We start from the raw sequence: 17,539 nt of genomic DNA on the forward strand, positions 1-17,539 counted from the left end.
GTCCTATACGGAGGCGTCGACCTGCATAGAAAATTTTCTATTATAGGTTGTAGTACTCATTACGGAATTCAAACTTTAAAAAGGAAAGTTGAAACAGTTCCGGCCAAAAATGTGGCTAAAATCATGAAAATACCGAATATCAGGAGGTACCGTTATATGGGGGATATACGATATCGTGAACCTAAACAGACAAACCTCTTCCAGGGGGTAAAGTACTCACGAAAAACTCCTTGTGAAGAATTTCAGATTCCATTGAAAAATGTAACTAAAATAATCCAAACGCCGAATATCGGGAGGCACCGTTATACGGGGCATATACGATATCGTGGACCGATATAGCCCATCATCGAACTTGATCTGCCTGCACACAAAAGTCTGATCTGAACAAAACTTTAGCTCCCTATCGTAATTCGTTCTGACTCTAGCGTGATTACAACAGACGGACAGGGCGAAAATCGTCTTAGAATTTTACGCTGATCAAGAATATATACAGGGTGAGATGAAAAAACTGCAACCAATTTCAGACAGCTGTCATTTCTATGCCACTCGTCCGACAGCTGTTAAAATTACTCCAGTGACAGCTCATTATATTGTTTACAAGCGTACAAGAGCATTTTGTTGAGGATTTTCTAGAAAAAATCTATTCGTGATGGAATTCAAGCGTTGGCCACCAAAACTCAAGCACTGGTCACGGTGATGGTGTGGGCCGCCAAAACAGCCGATGGTCGCTCTCCGCTCGTATTAATCAACCGTGGCATCAGAATAAATTCTGAATATTATTGCGAAAAAAATATTCTGGAGAGTGTATTAAAGCCTTGGGCACTCAAACATTTTGGCCGCAGACCTTGGACATTCCAACAGTACTCATCATGGTTAAAAAATGAGGTTCCTCGCTTCATTTCCAGCGCATAATAGCCACCAAAATCTCCGAATGCCGTTGGAATCTGTTTAACTACTGTGTCTGGAGTATTTTGGAAAGCAAGGTTGGCACTAAAAATTACCAAAGTATCGATCACTTCAAGCAAGCGCTTCGCAGGAAATGGGACAAAATACCGCAAAGCAACATTCGGCAGCGTGCGACGGTTTTATTGGCCGTTTGAAGGCCATAATTCGTGCCAAAGGGGACCAATTCGAACAAATCTAAATGTATTCTAAAATTTGATACTATTTCCAATATTTTCCATTCAATGAAATTTAAAAAGAAAGTAAAAATTATGTCGTTTGACTTTGTTACAGATTTTTTTTTATCTCACCCTGTATATACTTTGTATTAGTATTTTTTCGATGAGTTAGAAATTTAATGATGAAGCTCATATACCCACCACACTATGTTGGGGGAGGGTATAACAATAAATTGGGGAGAATTCACTTTAAGAGTGGCTCTAAGATTATATGTAAACTAGCTTAAATAAGTCATGTAAGTAGTCATTCATATTATTTTTACTGCCTTTCCTGTTGCCTACTTTAAGGCTTTTCAATTATTTCCCAATTATTTTTCGACACAAATTCACTTTCGTCTGGGAGCTGTGAAATTAATTGCATAATTACCACAATTTGTAAAAGCTCATTCAGTGTGGCATATTTTAAGGCTGAACAAGTAGTTGCAGTAATTATGGCATATTTTTAAGAGGGGGTGTGGATGGAAATTGTAATATGAATTTATAGCCATGATTAAAAATTTTGTGTAAAATTTTATGACATATGTTTGCCACTGCATTTCAAAAACTTCATTATTGCCTACTTTAAGGCTGAGTGTATTGTGTTGATATGAATAATGGAAATTTTGCATACTGAATAGGGATATTTTTCAATACATAAACCAAACTTAATAATGAGTCGCCACGATGTGTCGTTGCCATATTCGTAGAAGTGGGGTCAAAAAAATTGAAATTCTGACTCTATATGGGATTTGTCTCTACTGGGAAGAAACCTTTTTTCGATGATACTTCTTAAATTTTACTAATTTTCCCGATACCCGTACACCCGTACTAAAATTCCATCTCTTTTCACTTTAATATTTTTATCCTACGCCTTCGTGCAACTCGCAACACCTACTCAATTTTTACATTGTGTCAAGATTTTATCCCTTCTTCTATTTTTAAATGTACCAAAAATTAAAATTAGCACTGATGTTGAATCGCTGATGAATTTGTAATGAAATTGCGTGGTTGTAAGTGTTTACACATGACCAGAGTTTTGAACGTGTTTGGAAAAATCAAAATATTTTTTACACAAAGCAAAGCACACATTTAGGGTGTGTTCAAATATGAACATGAAAAACAAAAAGCTTAAACAAAAAATTTAAGTTTGATAAAATAAAAGCAATACAAATTTGATTGGGTATTTTTAGGGTATTTGACGTGAGTTTAGAAGCCGGTTAAACTTGAATTTAACAATTCAGCGAAAACAAAATTGGCAATTCTTTAAATATTTAAGAGGATAAATTGCCCTAAAATATCCGGAAAAGTTTAGATAAATTAAATATTAAATGTTTATAAATAATGAATATGGCCACCATTACAGAAATTGAGTAAAGTAAAAATATAACCATTTTATTGCCTATTTTTAGGCAACTGTTTTCCCATTTTAATTTTTTAATGATTTGAGATAAAAAATTAATGGCAAAAGTTTTTTTTTTTTTGTTTGATAAAGGCTAGTTTACTCAGAATGTTAGAGTCATTGGAGTGTTTTTATACCCTCAGCCATATGGCCAAATGGGTATATATATCATTTGATACGACCAAAACCTGCCTCATCGAAATAACGGTTTTTAGAACCTAGGTCTCTTGGAACCAAATCCGTTTTAGGACACTTGGAGTCGATCTAACGATGTCCGTTCGTCTCTCTGGCTGGTGCACACAATCCGATTATTAGATTTTGTCCAAACTTGGTATATCATAATATTAGTATCAAACTTAAATTGGGTTCGGAGATGTGCTTTTGGTCCTCTCCTTTTGGTACCTCCCCCACAACGTGTCGAAATTTAAATAGAAATATTTTACTGCACAGAAAGAGAAAGGATAATCCGATTTTGCTCCAAATTTGCAAATCCTAATATTTGCATCAGTGCTAGGTCAGGTGTGCAAATGGACGATATCGGTTCAACCCATCAAGTACCACTCCCAGAAAGGGTCAAATTATTGAATAATTATAATTATTATGAAATGTGATGTAAGAGTCCGTTTGTCTTCAAATTACACACATCACAATATTTTTACTAACCCAAGGTCTGGCGTGAAGACGTAATACATCGGTCCACCTCTTCTGGTACCCACAAAAGGGTCAACATTTTCAATATCCATGTAGCTCAAAAGACGCAAAATTGACATCCGATTCCATACAGACTTGGCACATTTCAATATTTCTATCAGCACAAGATCTGTTATAAAGATGGAAGAGATCGGAGCATTCCTTCGAGTACCTCCTCCATAAAGGTCCAAAGTTTTGAACAACCAAAACTATTAAAAAAATCCGAAATAAGCTTCACACATCACAATATTTTTAATAACCCAAGATCTGTTGTGAAGATAAGAGGAATCGGATCATTTTTTCAGGTACCTTCCCCACAAATGTTCAAAATTTTGAATATCCATGAAATTAATATCCGATTCCATTAAGACTTGGTACATTGCAATATTTCCATTAATACAATATCTGTTATAAAGATGGCAAAGTTCGGACCATTTCTTCGGGTGCGTACCCCACATAGGGTTCAAGATTTAGAAAAAATAAACGCTCACTGATCCACCTTCATTCAAATTTCAGACATAAAATTATTTTTGGTAACACAAGATCTCTTGCGGAAATGATATATAGAATGAGATAAAACAACTGCAACAAAGTTAGCAGCCATAATTTTTACAATTTTTTACATTTTATTGAATCAAAGCTAAAAATATCGGAAATAGCATTAAATTTCAGAATAAGTTTAGATTTGTTCGAATTGGTCATCTTTGGCACGAATTATGGCTTTTAAACGGCCAATGACTGAACCGTCACACGCTGCCCGAATGTTGCCCTGCGGTATTTTGGCCCATTCCCTGCGAAACGCTTGCTTGAGGTGATCGACACTTTGGTATTTTTTAGTGCCAACCTTGCTTTCCAAAATAATCCAGACACAATAGTCCAACGGATTGGTATCCAGAGATTTTGGTGGCCATTGTGCGCTGGAAATGATGCGAGGAACCTCATTTTGCAACCATTCTTGGATGGCGCGTACTAAGTGCAATGGTGCTGAGACGTGTTGGAATGTCCAAGGTCTGCGGCTAAACTATTTGCGCACCCTCCAGAATATTTTCGCCATAATATTCGGCATTTTTTCTGATGCCACGGTCGATTAATGCGGGCGGAGAGCGAACATCGGCTTTTATGGCGGCCCACACCATCACCATGGCCGGCGCTTAAGTTCTGGTGGCCAACCGAAGGTGCACATTTTCAGCTGACCTCTTTCGCAAGTAAACACCAACATTTTGTTTGTTTACAAACTGCTGGGCAACGAATGTTTTCTTATCGGAGAATCCCGAATTCGGCAGTTCATCACCTTCGGCCAAGCGAAGCAACTTCTTAGGTCTTTTAAGTCTATTTTCTTTCTGTTGCGTTGTAAGTTCTTGCACTTTTTGGAATTCCAATTGCTTTACCCTGAGCTCAGTTTTCATTATTTGCCGAACAAAATATTGCGATATGTTCAGCTCACAAGCCATTTTTCGGCCACTGCGACGCGGGTTTCGATCAAGTCGCTTCTTTACTATATAAAGAAATCACACTATCACCCTTGAATTCCATCAGGAATAACATTTTTTCTGGAAAATTCACACCAAAATGCTTTTGTACGTTTGTAAATAATATAATGAGCTGTCACTGTAATAAATATAGCAGCTGTTTGACGAGTGGCTAAGAAAGGATAGCAGTCTTAAGTTGGTTGCAGGTTTTTCATCTCACCCTGTGTCTTACTATAAATATGTCATATTTATATATAGCATACCATCTGACGCTCTTCAAAATTTGGAGCCTTTAAATTTATTAACTTTATGGGATTTCTGAGAATATTTTTGCGGAATTGTAAACCTTAATAGGCCACCATCTTTTGGTGGTTTATTGCCTATTTTTAGGCTTTAAATGTTGGTATACAAATTAATTCCCAATATCACTCATAAGTGAAACAAACTGCAAAACCCAATTTAAATACACGTGCTTTCACTGCGCTACTTAATAGAACTACTAAATTATACATGCAAAAACAAAAATCTCTGTGTATAGATTTCGGCTGCCTACTTTTGGGTATAACATCATTAAACTCCAACAGTAGTCAAATGTTTCCACATCAGTTATTTCCAAGCCACAGCCAACTAATGGGAAGCAAAATCGAATTGTCATAAAGCAGCATGTGTTATTTAACATAAAATCCCATATGTGTTTGCTTCTATTGGTGCATACTTTCAGGCTCAACATATAATTAGAGCAATAAACATCCTATAATATTTTGAAATATTTTAAACTTAAATGATGCAAAAGAGTATACAGTTGATACGATTATTGTTGCATATGTATTTATAAATTGTTAAAAATCCCAATTTTCATTTTGCATTGTTAAGGGCTGCAAAGTTTTATTGCAGGAATAAAGTTGGGATCGGGTCATTTAAAGCAAATCATTTCAATAACTGATATACCTTAACTAACTGCATGTCATTAGAATTTTTGTTTTCTCTGAAACGATCTTTTTTCTGGAATGTAGTTGAACATTCCGTTCAAGAGAGATATCATTAACTTCCTATGTTTTTGACTATAATTAAATATAAATTACTTCAATTCTTCTTGTGTATAATTATACCCTACAACACTATGTGTTGGGGGTATTATAAGTTTGATTGGGCCAAAAATTATGTAACACCACGAAATATTGGTTTCCCACATAGGAAATATATATCTTCCTATCTCGCCGAGCTGAGTCGATCTAGCTATGTATGTCCGTCTGTCCATGTTAATTTGTAATCACTCTACAGGTCGCAACTATGGCCCGATCTTCACGAAATTTAGAATGGAGGTGGGGCTGGAGATGATCGCATAATATTTAGGGGTTGAAATGGATCAAAAACTGAAAAATTTCGTGACTTTGCAGTTGCTCTACAGGTCACAATTATAGACCAATCAAAGCGGAAGTTAGCATGGGGCTAGAACTTAGGGCTGGGCAGAAGCCTTCCAATTTTGATGGTCATCGGGTAATATTTAGTGGGTGAAATAGACCATAATATTGGTGTTAAATAAAAGTCAAATTTTCCATTAAACCGCGAATATTTTAAATCCCGGCGAAATCACAAATAGACGAACAGGTCAATTCTGACATTTAGTTAATATTTATCAGGTGTATGTATAGCGAAATATATACAATGTGTATATACAAAGGAAAGGGATGTTAGCTACAATGCTTATATCTCAATAATGGCTACACCGATTTTCACAAATTTTATCAATTCAGAATGCCCTCTTGGCATAAAAAATCGCATAAAAAGATGCCAGAAATTATGTTAATATGGATTTGGTAGTATTTTGTGACATTTTTTTATTTTTCCATATTTTTTATCGTATGCGATTTTCTTAATTTGACTTATAATATTGAAGTGTATATTTTGTAATATTTTTTTACCTTACAATACAGGTTGGGATTATTATAAACAGATCGCAATTATCGTCTGATCCTCACGAAAATTTTCACATGGGTAGGGTTAGGCTGAGAAAGGCTAAGACCATTATTTTCAAAGATGTCAGCATTATATTAAGGGGTTGAAATAGACCAACAACTAAAAATGTTCCTGATTTTGCAGCCGTTATAAAGGCCACAAATAGAACCCAACGGACTCGAAATCTCGCATGAAGTTAGACCTTAGGACAGCGGGTAGAATGAACCACTACTTTTGTGTGAAAAAAATACCAACATTATTTACAGGCGATATCCAAAATACACAAAAGGCGAACTTCTGGCTTTTTATGCTGATTTCGTTGACGAATATAGCCAAATATCGTCGACAAGAATATCATATAGATCAGTCTAAATTTGGAGATACAGAGGAGCCTCTTGCTTTTGGAGATGATCTCAAAATATTTAAGAGTTCAAATGAACTAAAAACAAAAAAAAGGGGGACCTCTTGCTTTTGGAGACGATCTCAAAATATTTAGGAGTTCAAATGAACTAAAAACAAAAAGAAATCCTGATCACACAATTGAAGCCAATCACCTGGGAAGAGAGTTAGGGACAGGGAAGAATTCTAGCATTTTGGAAGACCATTGAGTTATATTTAGCTGCAAAATGAACCACAACAACTAAGAGCATGACGAAGTTCGTAAATATTGGGCAAATGTCCCTGGTCAAAATGTTTGTCATTCCGTTTGTAACACCTTGAAATATACATTTTAGACCCCACAAAGTATATATATTCTTGATCAGCATAAAATTCTATGTCGATTTAGCGATGTCCGCCCCTCTGCCCGTCTGTGGAAATCACTCTAACTTCCCAACGAATTAAAGAAGGTTGATAAAATTTTACTCAAAAGTATATTATGAGTTTTGGTATTGAAAATGGGCCATGTAGGTCCACGTTTTCGTATAGCCCCCATATAACGGTACCCCCTAATATTCGGTATTTTCAAATTTTATATTTGAAGTTAGTAACGGATAGATTATTGTCTTTATAAAGAATAAGAATAATCTCCGCCAAGGCCGAGCTTTTCCTTACAGAGTGCCAAACTTTCTTTCAAAATATTAAGGTACATAGTCTGATCCAACCCTCAATAAAATGTAATACACCCACACCATTACCATTTGACAAGGAGTGCTTCATTTGCCTTTCTCCATACATAAGGCCTGCCATTTGAACAAAAAAGTTTGAATTTGCTTTCGTCCGCGAACAGCACATTCTTCCAAAATGAAAAATCTTTTAGTATGTGCTCCTTGGCACATCGCAATCTTACTTCTTGATTTCGCTTGCTGATTAGAGGTTTATGTCTAGCTCTTCTTCCATTGTAATTCGACTTATGCAATATATATCTTATTGTTTTAATTTTTTTAAATTTTTGCGAGCTTCGGTGCACTTATAAATAGATCCTATTGATCTGCCGTAAAATATACTTCTCATCACTCATGGTAAATATATTATTATTTGCCGATTTTGACTTATTTTCTACACATTCATCTGTTTTGAACGGTTTTATGATGTACTGAACTGTACATCGGCTGCTATTACTAACTTAGATATCTCACTTAGCGATTTATGTGGTTTGTCTTCGTTGTCTTCCCATTAGAATAAATGTCATTATTTTGTTAAAAAAAAAATAAAAACGGTAAGCTTTGCTTTCTACGGCTAGTTCTAGTACCCTATACACTGAGCTTCTTCTGGAAATGAATTTGATAACAATCACATAATGCATGAAAGAAAATTGTTTGCTAAGTGTACGAGTTTTCCTTGGAGATACTGTAGGAACAATCTAACTGCTCAATCCACTTAATACCTAATGATTTAGAATTGGTAGCTTCTACAAACGAAACAGGTTTCGAATCGCTAAATATGGTGTATAATTTACTCCTAAAGTTACTTTCTGAAGTTCGCAGTCTAAAACAAGAATTGTCATCGAAAACCCACAATACTACTGCTGTACCTAGTGATGCTTCCCGTTAGTACAGGGTTGCCCATATTCGACGGGCCCATCTGGCAACGCCATAACTTTTGACAGAGATGTCACATCGCTTAATGACATACCGCGTTTGAAGCGTCAGTCCAAGCAGATCTTTACCATGAACCAATACACGCCACGCGAGCGCTCTGAAATAGTTGAAATTTACATTCAACAGAAGAAGTCAATTGTGAAAAAAATGTGAGAAGTGCGCCTTCTAAGAACACCATTGAGCGTTTATACGAAAAAGTTTCGACTGGTAAGGCTCTTTCTAATCCGAAGAGGCCATATAAAAGTCGACCAAGGCGATCGGCCGAGAATATCGCTGCCGTACGAGCCAGTGTTGAGAGGTCCCCAAAAACGCCGTTCTCAGTAGTTGGGCATGGCTCGGTCCACTTTACAACAGATTATTCGCATTGATTTGCATTTGTTCCCGTACAAAATTCAATTGACGCAAAGAATGTTGCCTGCGGACAAGCCTCGTCGATTGGAATGGGCCCAAAGAGTCATTGGTCCGTCGAATATGGGCAACCCTGTATGTAGATTCTGCACCGGATTTCAAATAAATCCGGGGTGTGAGAAGATATATTTTGTAAATCTGGTTGAAAAAATCCGTATTAAATCCTTATAATGTGGGCTAATCCGAATAACATTCTGTATCTGAACGCGCTAAAGGATCGAACATCGAATAGAGCGAAAATCACGCACCATGTGAACATGGTATTAAGCTCTCACATTTTTAATTATATATTTTTGTAACACATCATATTACATGAAATTCATTATTTCAAATTTAAATCAACTCAACTATTCCAACTATTCCATTGTGGTCATTCGACCCAAAAAGTACATTAAATGACCGACATATTTAATACAGTTTGCGGTTGAAATATATAATTGTGTGCGCTTTAATTAACACAAACACACACGTATTTAGTACAACCTGACGAGGATGATTGGTTACAAATACAAATTGTTATATTTCACTAATGAATAATTAATTGAGTTAAATGAAAATAAGCAGAGGGGAATAAAATTATGTTATGAATACGAATTGTAACGTTCTACAAATTAATTACAAAGTTCTGAAAAGAAGAAACACAACATAAGATATGCAGTAATGATGCTCCACGTCCTTGGACATGTGTATATTTTCCAATGTTATATAATATATAATTTATATATTAATATAATTTACATATCCGTAATATATATTTTAATGAAGCTGTTTTTTAGTATCGCATTATTTTTTATATATTAGATAGATAGATTGGGAGTAACTTGATCCTTTTCGATTTTCCGATATATGTATATATATGTATATATATATATATATATATATATATATATATATATATATATATATATATATATATATATATATTTTCATACTTCATTAAAAATAAATCTGATCACAGACTTCATGGATTGTGTCTATGTCCCCTATAAAAATTGTTTTTAGGAAAGCCCTTCCCAAATTCCCTCACACATACATGTAAACAAACATATACAACCAAATTTATATATTATTTTCTTCATACTTTTGTCCCTTCCACAAATTTCATTTACTTTTTATATTCAGAGTTTCAATTTTAATACCATAAATAAATATGCTTTGTCACAGACACATTCCGCCCAGGCTTACATTCCAAAATATATTAAAATTTCCAATGAATTGTACATAAATAGCAGTTTATTTTCCAGGCAGTCCGACTCGCAGCCTGTCATGCCAGTAAAATAACAAAAAAAAAAAAAAAAAATAAAAAATCTTATCAAAAATCATCATTCATTATTTACAGCATTAGACTCCAGAGTAGCTTTCGTTCTTATGCATTTCGGTTTAAATATTCAATTATATACATTTGTTTATATATATGCGAGTATGTAGAACTGGAGAGGAGTTTCGTAGCACAGTGTTTGGGAATTGTGTAAAATAGTATTTTATATAAAACGAGTATTAGACATTGTTCACACGTTTATACGAACGTCAAACTTAGTCGGGAGCAAAATTCTAACATTGAAAAGGCAAATTCTCGATCTATCGATCCAATCAATTTATTATTTTTTAGCGTAAAGTCGACTAACATTTTTAACGTATTTTTGGGCAATAATAATAAATTAAAAAGTAGAGGCTCCTTCGCAGTAATTAAATTAAACTAAATAAAAGTATGTCACTATGAGCCCGCCTGGGATTCGGATTTCAAATTTTGTAGCAATCTATATTCGTTAAAATAAAGAAAGCGATTAGTTTTTGTCTTTGAGTGGCGTTGTCGGTTTGTTGGCCGGTCTACCGAAATATGTCAAAACGAGTAAAAAACATCATGCTGGGCTAGGCCGAACTTTTAATACCCTCCACCCTAAGGTAAAGAAAATATTTTTAGAACAGTGTTGGCTTATTTGTTCGGGATACCATAGCACTTTGTTGTTTATTAGTGGAGAACAATGGTAATGTTTACCAGGGGGTAATGTTCACTTGCGTAAAAGAGTTTTTTGTCATAGAAGTTATTTTCAAAATAAAAAAAAATAATCCCAGACAAAAAACAAGGGAACTGATGAGGATTGGTGGCTCTTTCCGAAACCTAGGTATTCAAGAGTGTTTCACTTTAAACTTCATATACCAGTAAGAACGTTTGCATAACGAAGTTAAGCTTATCAAAAAACCATAAAGTGAGTGAGGCGCTTATATGGGGCCATACCAAAACGGGAACCTCTATAGACAATTGTATACTTCAAGTATTGTCATCTATCGAAAATACCAAACTTGACACAATTATGTGGATAAATGTGACTAGGATTATCAAAATACCGAATATCGGTGGGTATCGTTATGTGTGCGCTATAGGAAAACTTGAAACTAAATATTCAATGTTCTGCCAATGGGCTAAAATCCATTATGAACTAAAAATAACGATTTTTAGACAAATCCGTGAAAAATGTGGCAAAAATCATCAAAATATCGAATATTGGGAGTTAACGTTATATGGGGCTATACAAAAACGTGGACCTATACATACAATGTTTCGCCATACAAGCTAGAACCCATTTTACCCTACAAATACCAATTAATAGACAAATCCATGAAAAAATCCTGAAAATACCGAATATCGGGGTGTAACCTTGTATGGCGGCTATACCGAATCGTGGACCTATACATACAATGTTCCACCACACTAGCTAGAACCCATTATGACTTATACAGGTTGAGATGAAAACACTGCAACTATTGAAATTCCAATAAGTGCAAGAACTTACACCACAACAGAAAGAAAATAGACTCAAAAGAACAAAAGAGTTGCTTCGCTTGGCCGAAAGTGGTGAACTGCCGAATTTGGGGTTCTCCGATGAGAAAAATTCATTGTCCAGTAGTTTGTAACCAAAAAAAAAAAAAATACCAAAGTGTCGAACACCTCAAGCAAGCGCTTCGCCGGGAATGGGCCAAAATACCGCAGAGTAACGTTCGAGCAACGTGTGACGGTTTCATTGGCCGTTTGAAGGCCATAATTCGTGCCAAAGGTGACCGATTCGAACAAATCTAAACTTGATGTTATTTCTGACATTTTTGCTTTGATTTAATAAAATTAAAAACAAGGATGTAAAAATTATGTCGTTTGTCTTTTGTGCAGTTTTTTTTTTATCTCACCCTGTATATGGGGCAGGTAGCAAAAGAAATTGTCCGATCTATCTTCACACCAGACCTTGTGTTAATAAAAAATACTGTGATGTGTGTAATTTGAAGAGAACCGGACACTTACATCTTACACTTTGTATTAGAGTTAAATTATTCAAAATGTTGACCCTTTGTGGGTGAGGTACTTAACGGAGCGGACCTATATTGTCCATTTTCTCACCTGACTTAGCACTGAGGCAAATATGAGGATTTGCAAAAGTGGATCAAAATTGGATCATCGTTTCTCTTTCTGTGCAGAAAATATGTTTTTTTGAATTTCGACCTATTGTGGGGGAGGTACCAGAAGGAGTGGACCAATCTATTCCATCCATTCCATTGGGTAAACAAAAATATTGGGATGCGTGAAATTTGAAGACAATCGGACTTTTACATCAAGTTTTATGAGAGTTGTAATTATTCAAAATGTTGACCCTTTGTGGGGGAGATACTTGATGGAGTGGACCGATATTGTCAATTTTCGCACCTGATCTAGCACTGACGCAAATATTAGGATTTGCAAAAGTGGATCAAAATAGAATCATCGTTTCTCTTTCTGTGCAGAAAATATGTTTTTTTTTAATATCGACCTTTTATGGGGGAGGTACCAGAAGGAGTGGAACGATATTGCCCATCTCCCAACTCGATCTCAGTTTGACAAAAATATTTCGATGTACAAAGTATGGACCAAATCGTGTGCTTCCTTCGAGACTTATCGTGAGAACCACCAGCCAAACCCCATACGGACGGACATCGCTAGATCGACTCAAATTCTCCTGAAACCGATTTGGTCCAAAGAGACCTAGGGTCTAAAACGGTTATTTCGACTAGGCATGTTTTAACCATATCAAATAATATATACCCTCTCTAGCCATATAGCTGAGTGTATAAAAATCTGTAAGTTCAGTCGGGGCGGACTTTGAACACACTCCACCATTTGCGACGAGTTTGGAATATCTCTGAAAAATAAAATCAGTTAAAAATTGTATAAAAACTTCAAAATACTAGAAATTTAAACGCTAGAGTTAAAACAACTAACGATAGGAAGCCAAAATTTCGCACAGATCAGTCTTTTGCCTGCAGGCAGGTCAAGTTTTAAGATGGGCTATATCAGTCCACGATATCGTATAGCCCCCGTATAACGGTTTCCCGATGTTCGGTATTTTGATGATTATAGCCAAATTTTTCAATGAAATTGACTGAAAATTTACCAAAGGAGTTCCTTCTGACTACCTTACACCCTGGAAGAGTATTGTCTATGTAGGTCCACGATATCGTATATCCCCCATACAAAGGTCCCCCAATATTCGGTATTTTTACGATTTTATCACATTTTTTAATAGCATTCTCCATACTAGAAGTTCTTTCTAAGCACTTTACTCCCGGAAAACAAATGCCCATATGGGTCCACGATATCATATAGCTCACAAAAAACGGTGCACGGTGGACATTGTTCACCTGAATTGTTTCAAATTTGGTATTTGAAGTTCGTAATGAATACTACAGCCTATGAAAGAAAATTGTCTATATAGGCTCAGGTTTTCGTATAGGCCCCACATAACGGTACCTCCAGATATTCGGTACTTTGATGATTTTAGTGACATTATTCTCCGGAATTGTTTCAAATTTGGTATTTGAAATTCGTAATGGGAACTACAGCCTATGAGAGAGAATTGTCTGGGCAGGTCCACTTTTTCATATAGCCCCCATATAACGGTACCTCCCGATTTTCGGTATTTTGGTGATTTTAGCGACATTATTCACCGGAATTGTTTCAAATTAGGTATTTCAAGTTCTTAGTGGATACTACAGCCTATGAGATAAAATTGTTTATGCATGCCCAGGTCTTCATATAGACCCGATGTAACGGTACCTCCCGATATTCGGCATTTTGATGATTTTAGCGGTATTATTTAGCGGAATTGTTTTAAATTTGGTATTTGAAGTTCGTAATGGATACTACATTCTACGACAGAAAATTGTCTGTGCAGGTCCATGTCTTCGTATAGCCCCCACATAACGGTATCTCCTGATATTCGGTATTTTGATGATTTTTACGGCATTATTCAGCGGAATTGTTTCAAATTTGGCATTTGAAGTTCTTAATGAATATTACAGCCTATGACAGAAAATTGTCTATGCAGGCCCAGGTTTTCGTATAGCCCCGATATATGAGTACCTCCCTATATTCGATATTTAGATAATTTTAGCGACATTATTCAACGGAATCGTTTCAAATTTCGTATTTAAAGTTCGTAATGGATAGTAGAGCATAGGACAGAAAATTATCTTTGCGTGCCCAGGTCTTCGTATAGGCCCCACATATCAGTACCTCCCTATATTCGGTATTTTGACGATTTTAGCGGTATTATTCTCCAGAAATGTTTCAAATTTTGTATTTTAAATTCGTAATGGATATTACAGCCTATGACAAAAAATTGCGTATGCAGGCCCACGTCTTCGTATAGCCACCATATATCACTACCTTCCAATATTCGGTATTTTGACGATTTTTGCGGTATTATTCACCGGAATTGTTTCAAATTTGGTATTTGAAGTTCGTAATGGATACTACATTCCACGACAGAAAATTGTCTGTGCAGGTCCATGTCTTCGTATAGCCCCCACATATCAGTATCTCCTGATATTCGGTATTTTGATAATTTTAGCGACATTATATACCGGAATCGTTTCAAATTTAGTATTTGAAGTTCGTAATGGAAATTAAAGCCTATGACAGAAAATTGTCTGTGCTGGGCTACGCCTTCGTATAGGCCGCACATAACGGTACCTCCCGATATTCGGTATTTTGATGATTTTAGCGACATTATTTACCGGAATTATTGAAAATTTGGTATTTGAAGTTCGTAATGTATACTACAGCCTACGACAGAAAATTGTCTATGCAGGCCCAGGTCTTCGTATAGGCCCCGATATAACGGTTCCTCCCGATACTCGGTATTTTGATGATTTTAGAGACATTTTTCACCGGAATTGTTCAAATTAGGTATTTCAAGTTCTTAGTGGATATTACAGCCTTTGACAGAAAATTGTCTATGCAGGCCCAGTTCTTCATTTAACCCAGATGTAACGGTACCTCCTGATATTCGGTATTTTGACGATTTTAGCCACATTATTCACCGAAATTGTTTCAAATTTGGTATTTGAAGTTCGTAATGAATACTACAGCCTATAAAAGAAAATTGTCTATGTAGGCTCAGGTCTTCGTATAGGCCCCACATAAAGGCACCTCCAGATATTCGGTACTTTGATGATTTTAGTGACATTATGTACCGGAATTGTTTCAAATTTGGTATTTGAAGTTCGTAATGGATATTACATCCTATGACAGAAAATTTTCTGTTCAGGTCCACGCCTTCGTATAAGCCTCGATATAACGGTACCTCCCGATATTCGGTATTTTGATGATCTTAGTGACATTATTTATCGGAATTGTTTCAAATTTGGTATTTGAAGTTCGTAACGGATACGACAACCTAGAACAGGTTCACAGGCCTTCGTATAGCCCCCATTAAACGGTATCTCATGATATTCGATATTTTGATGATTTTAGCGACATTATTCACCGGAATTGTTTAAAACTTTGTATTTGAAGTTCGTCATGGATTCTACAGCCTGTGGCAGAAAATTGCCTAGGCAGGTCCAGGTCTTCATATAGCCCCCATATTCGGTATTTTGATGATTTTAGCGACGTTATTCACTGGAACTATGTAAAATTTCGTATTTGACAAAAATTACCTATGTAGATCCACGTCTTCGTATAAACCCCAATATAACGGCTACGGCTATAACGGCTTCGGTATTTTTAAGTTTTTAACAAATTTAATTTTTTTGAAAATTTCCATATGGTGGAGGTTATTCAAAGTTCAACCAGGTCGAACTTACTGCTTTTTTACTTGTTTAAAGCCAAATTTATTGTGAGTGGTCACATTTGTCAGCGTTAATCCGAATAACAATGTGTATGTAAACGTTATTTTATGTTAGAACGGAAATCCTTTCATGCATCTTAATTTTCTATTTTAATTTTTTACATTCTCCAAACACTGTGCTGTTGCTTCCCAACTAAGTTCCTGATAATGCTCCGCTTAAAGAACTGTAAATCATTCGCTTCGTGCAGACATTAATTTACTTTCATTTTATACAGCTTGCTTCAGTCATTCGTTGGTTCTTTCGTTCGTCTCGTTGAACGTTTGCCTTTCTTTGGCAGGCAAGAAAGGTAAATACAGAGAGAGCTGTACAAAGGAAATATTTATTCGGGGGGAGGAAGAAAAGACTTACCGGTCTGCCGAGGGCTGTTGTTGGGCACCCAGTGTCGGTGGTGGGTGCAACTGGTTGGTGTGATGCGAATCCTTTGTTACTGCCTGCGTTTGGTGATCCTTATCCTTGGCATGGTCTTTCGACAATTCGACTTCGTCCTTCTTCTCTTTGTCCTTGTCACCAAGTTTATCTTTATTCTCAGTCATGTTGGCGATGGGATGCTTCTGCCTTCGTGGCTCGAACGGGACAAAAGAATAATTTGTTGAAGATTTACAGTACTTAGGCGACCAACAATGATGATTGATGTATTTGAAAGGCGATTTGCGATAGCAGAAGCACTTGCAGGCAAACGAAGTGTTGGTTTTTTATCAGCAAGATTTTCGATCAGGATTTGCCTTTGCTGCCTTTTTTTGTCTTCTTTTTATACAAATTTATATCCTTCCCTTGAGTGCTTTTACGTGTTAATCACAAAACTTTCAACTTCCTGTTGAAGGGGGGAAGATGTTAAACTGCAATTTGCCTGCAAAGAAACAAAAGCAGAGAAAAGAACAACAATTAATTAAAAATGTGTGTGGAACCATGACCTTTATCCCAGTGACGTCAGTTGATCCTTTTGTCCTGCTTCCGAACATTTTTCTGTAAAAGGTAGCTGAACAGATTTTGTTATTAAGAAATTAATAAAGACAAAAATCTAGTCTTCATTTGGGTCAAGTTTTTCTTCCGCAAAAAAGGGATAGGATAATGAAAGGATACAAATTATTATTTCATGTAAAACAAGGACTTCTATCTGTCACAAAAAGGAACAAACTTGAGTCTTGATTTTGTAACGGAACATTAGAAATCCATAATAACAAAATGTACCCTTGTGGCATAATCTTTAAGATACAAGGTTTTTAGATCTAAAGAAACCGCAAAATTGTATCCTTGAACTGTTTT

At 35.9% G+C, this 17,539-nt stretch overlaps 1 protein-coding gene across 1 annotated transcript in view; it reads right to left on the reverse strand.

Moving 5' to 3' along the window:
- The window catches only part of LOC101889685 (uncharacterized), a 123,252-nt gene extending 106,305 nt beyond the window's left edge, over window positions 1-16,947 (reverse strand). The window contains exon 1 of the mRNA XM_059118639.1: window positions 16,625-16,947. Within this exon, the coding sequence (XP_058974622.1) occupies window positions 16,625-16,809 (185 nt within the window). The 5' untranslated portion in view covers window positions 16,810-16,947. The remainder of the gene's footprint in view (window positions 1-16,624) is intronic.
- Window positions 16,948-17,539: the final 592 nt, after the last annotated feature.

This window comes from Musca domestica, unplaced genomic scaffold (genome assembly GCF_030504385.1).
Source record: "Musca domestica strain aabys unplaced genomic scaffold, Musca_domestica.polishedcontigs.V.1.1 13, whole genome shotgun sequence".
In the NCBI taxonomy this organism is placed as follows: Eukaryota; Metazoa; Arthropoda; class Insecta; order Diptera; family Muscidae; genus Musca; species Musca domestica.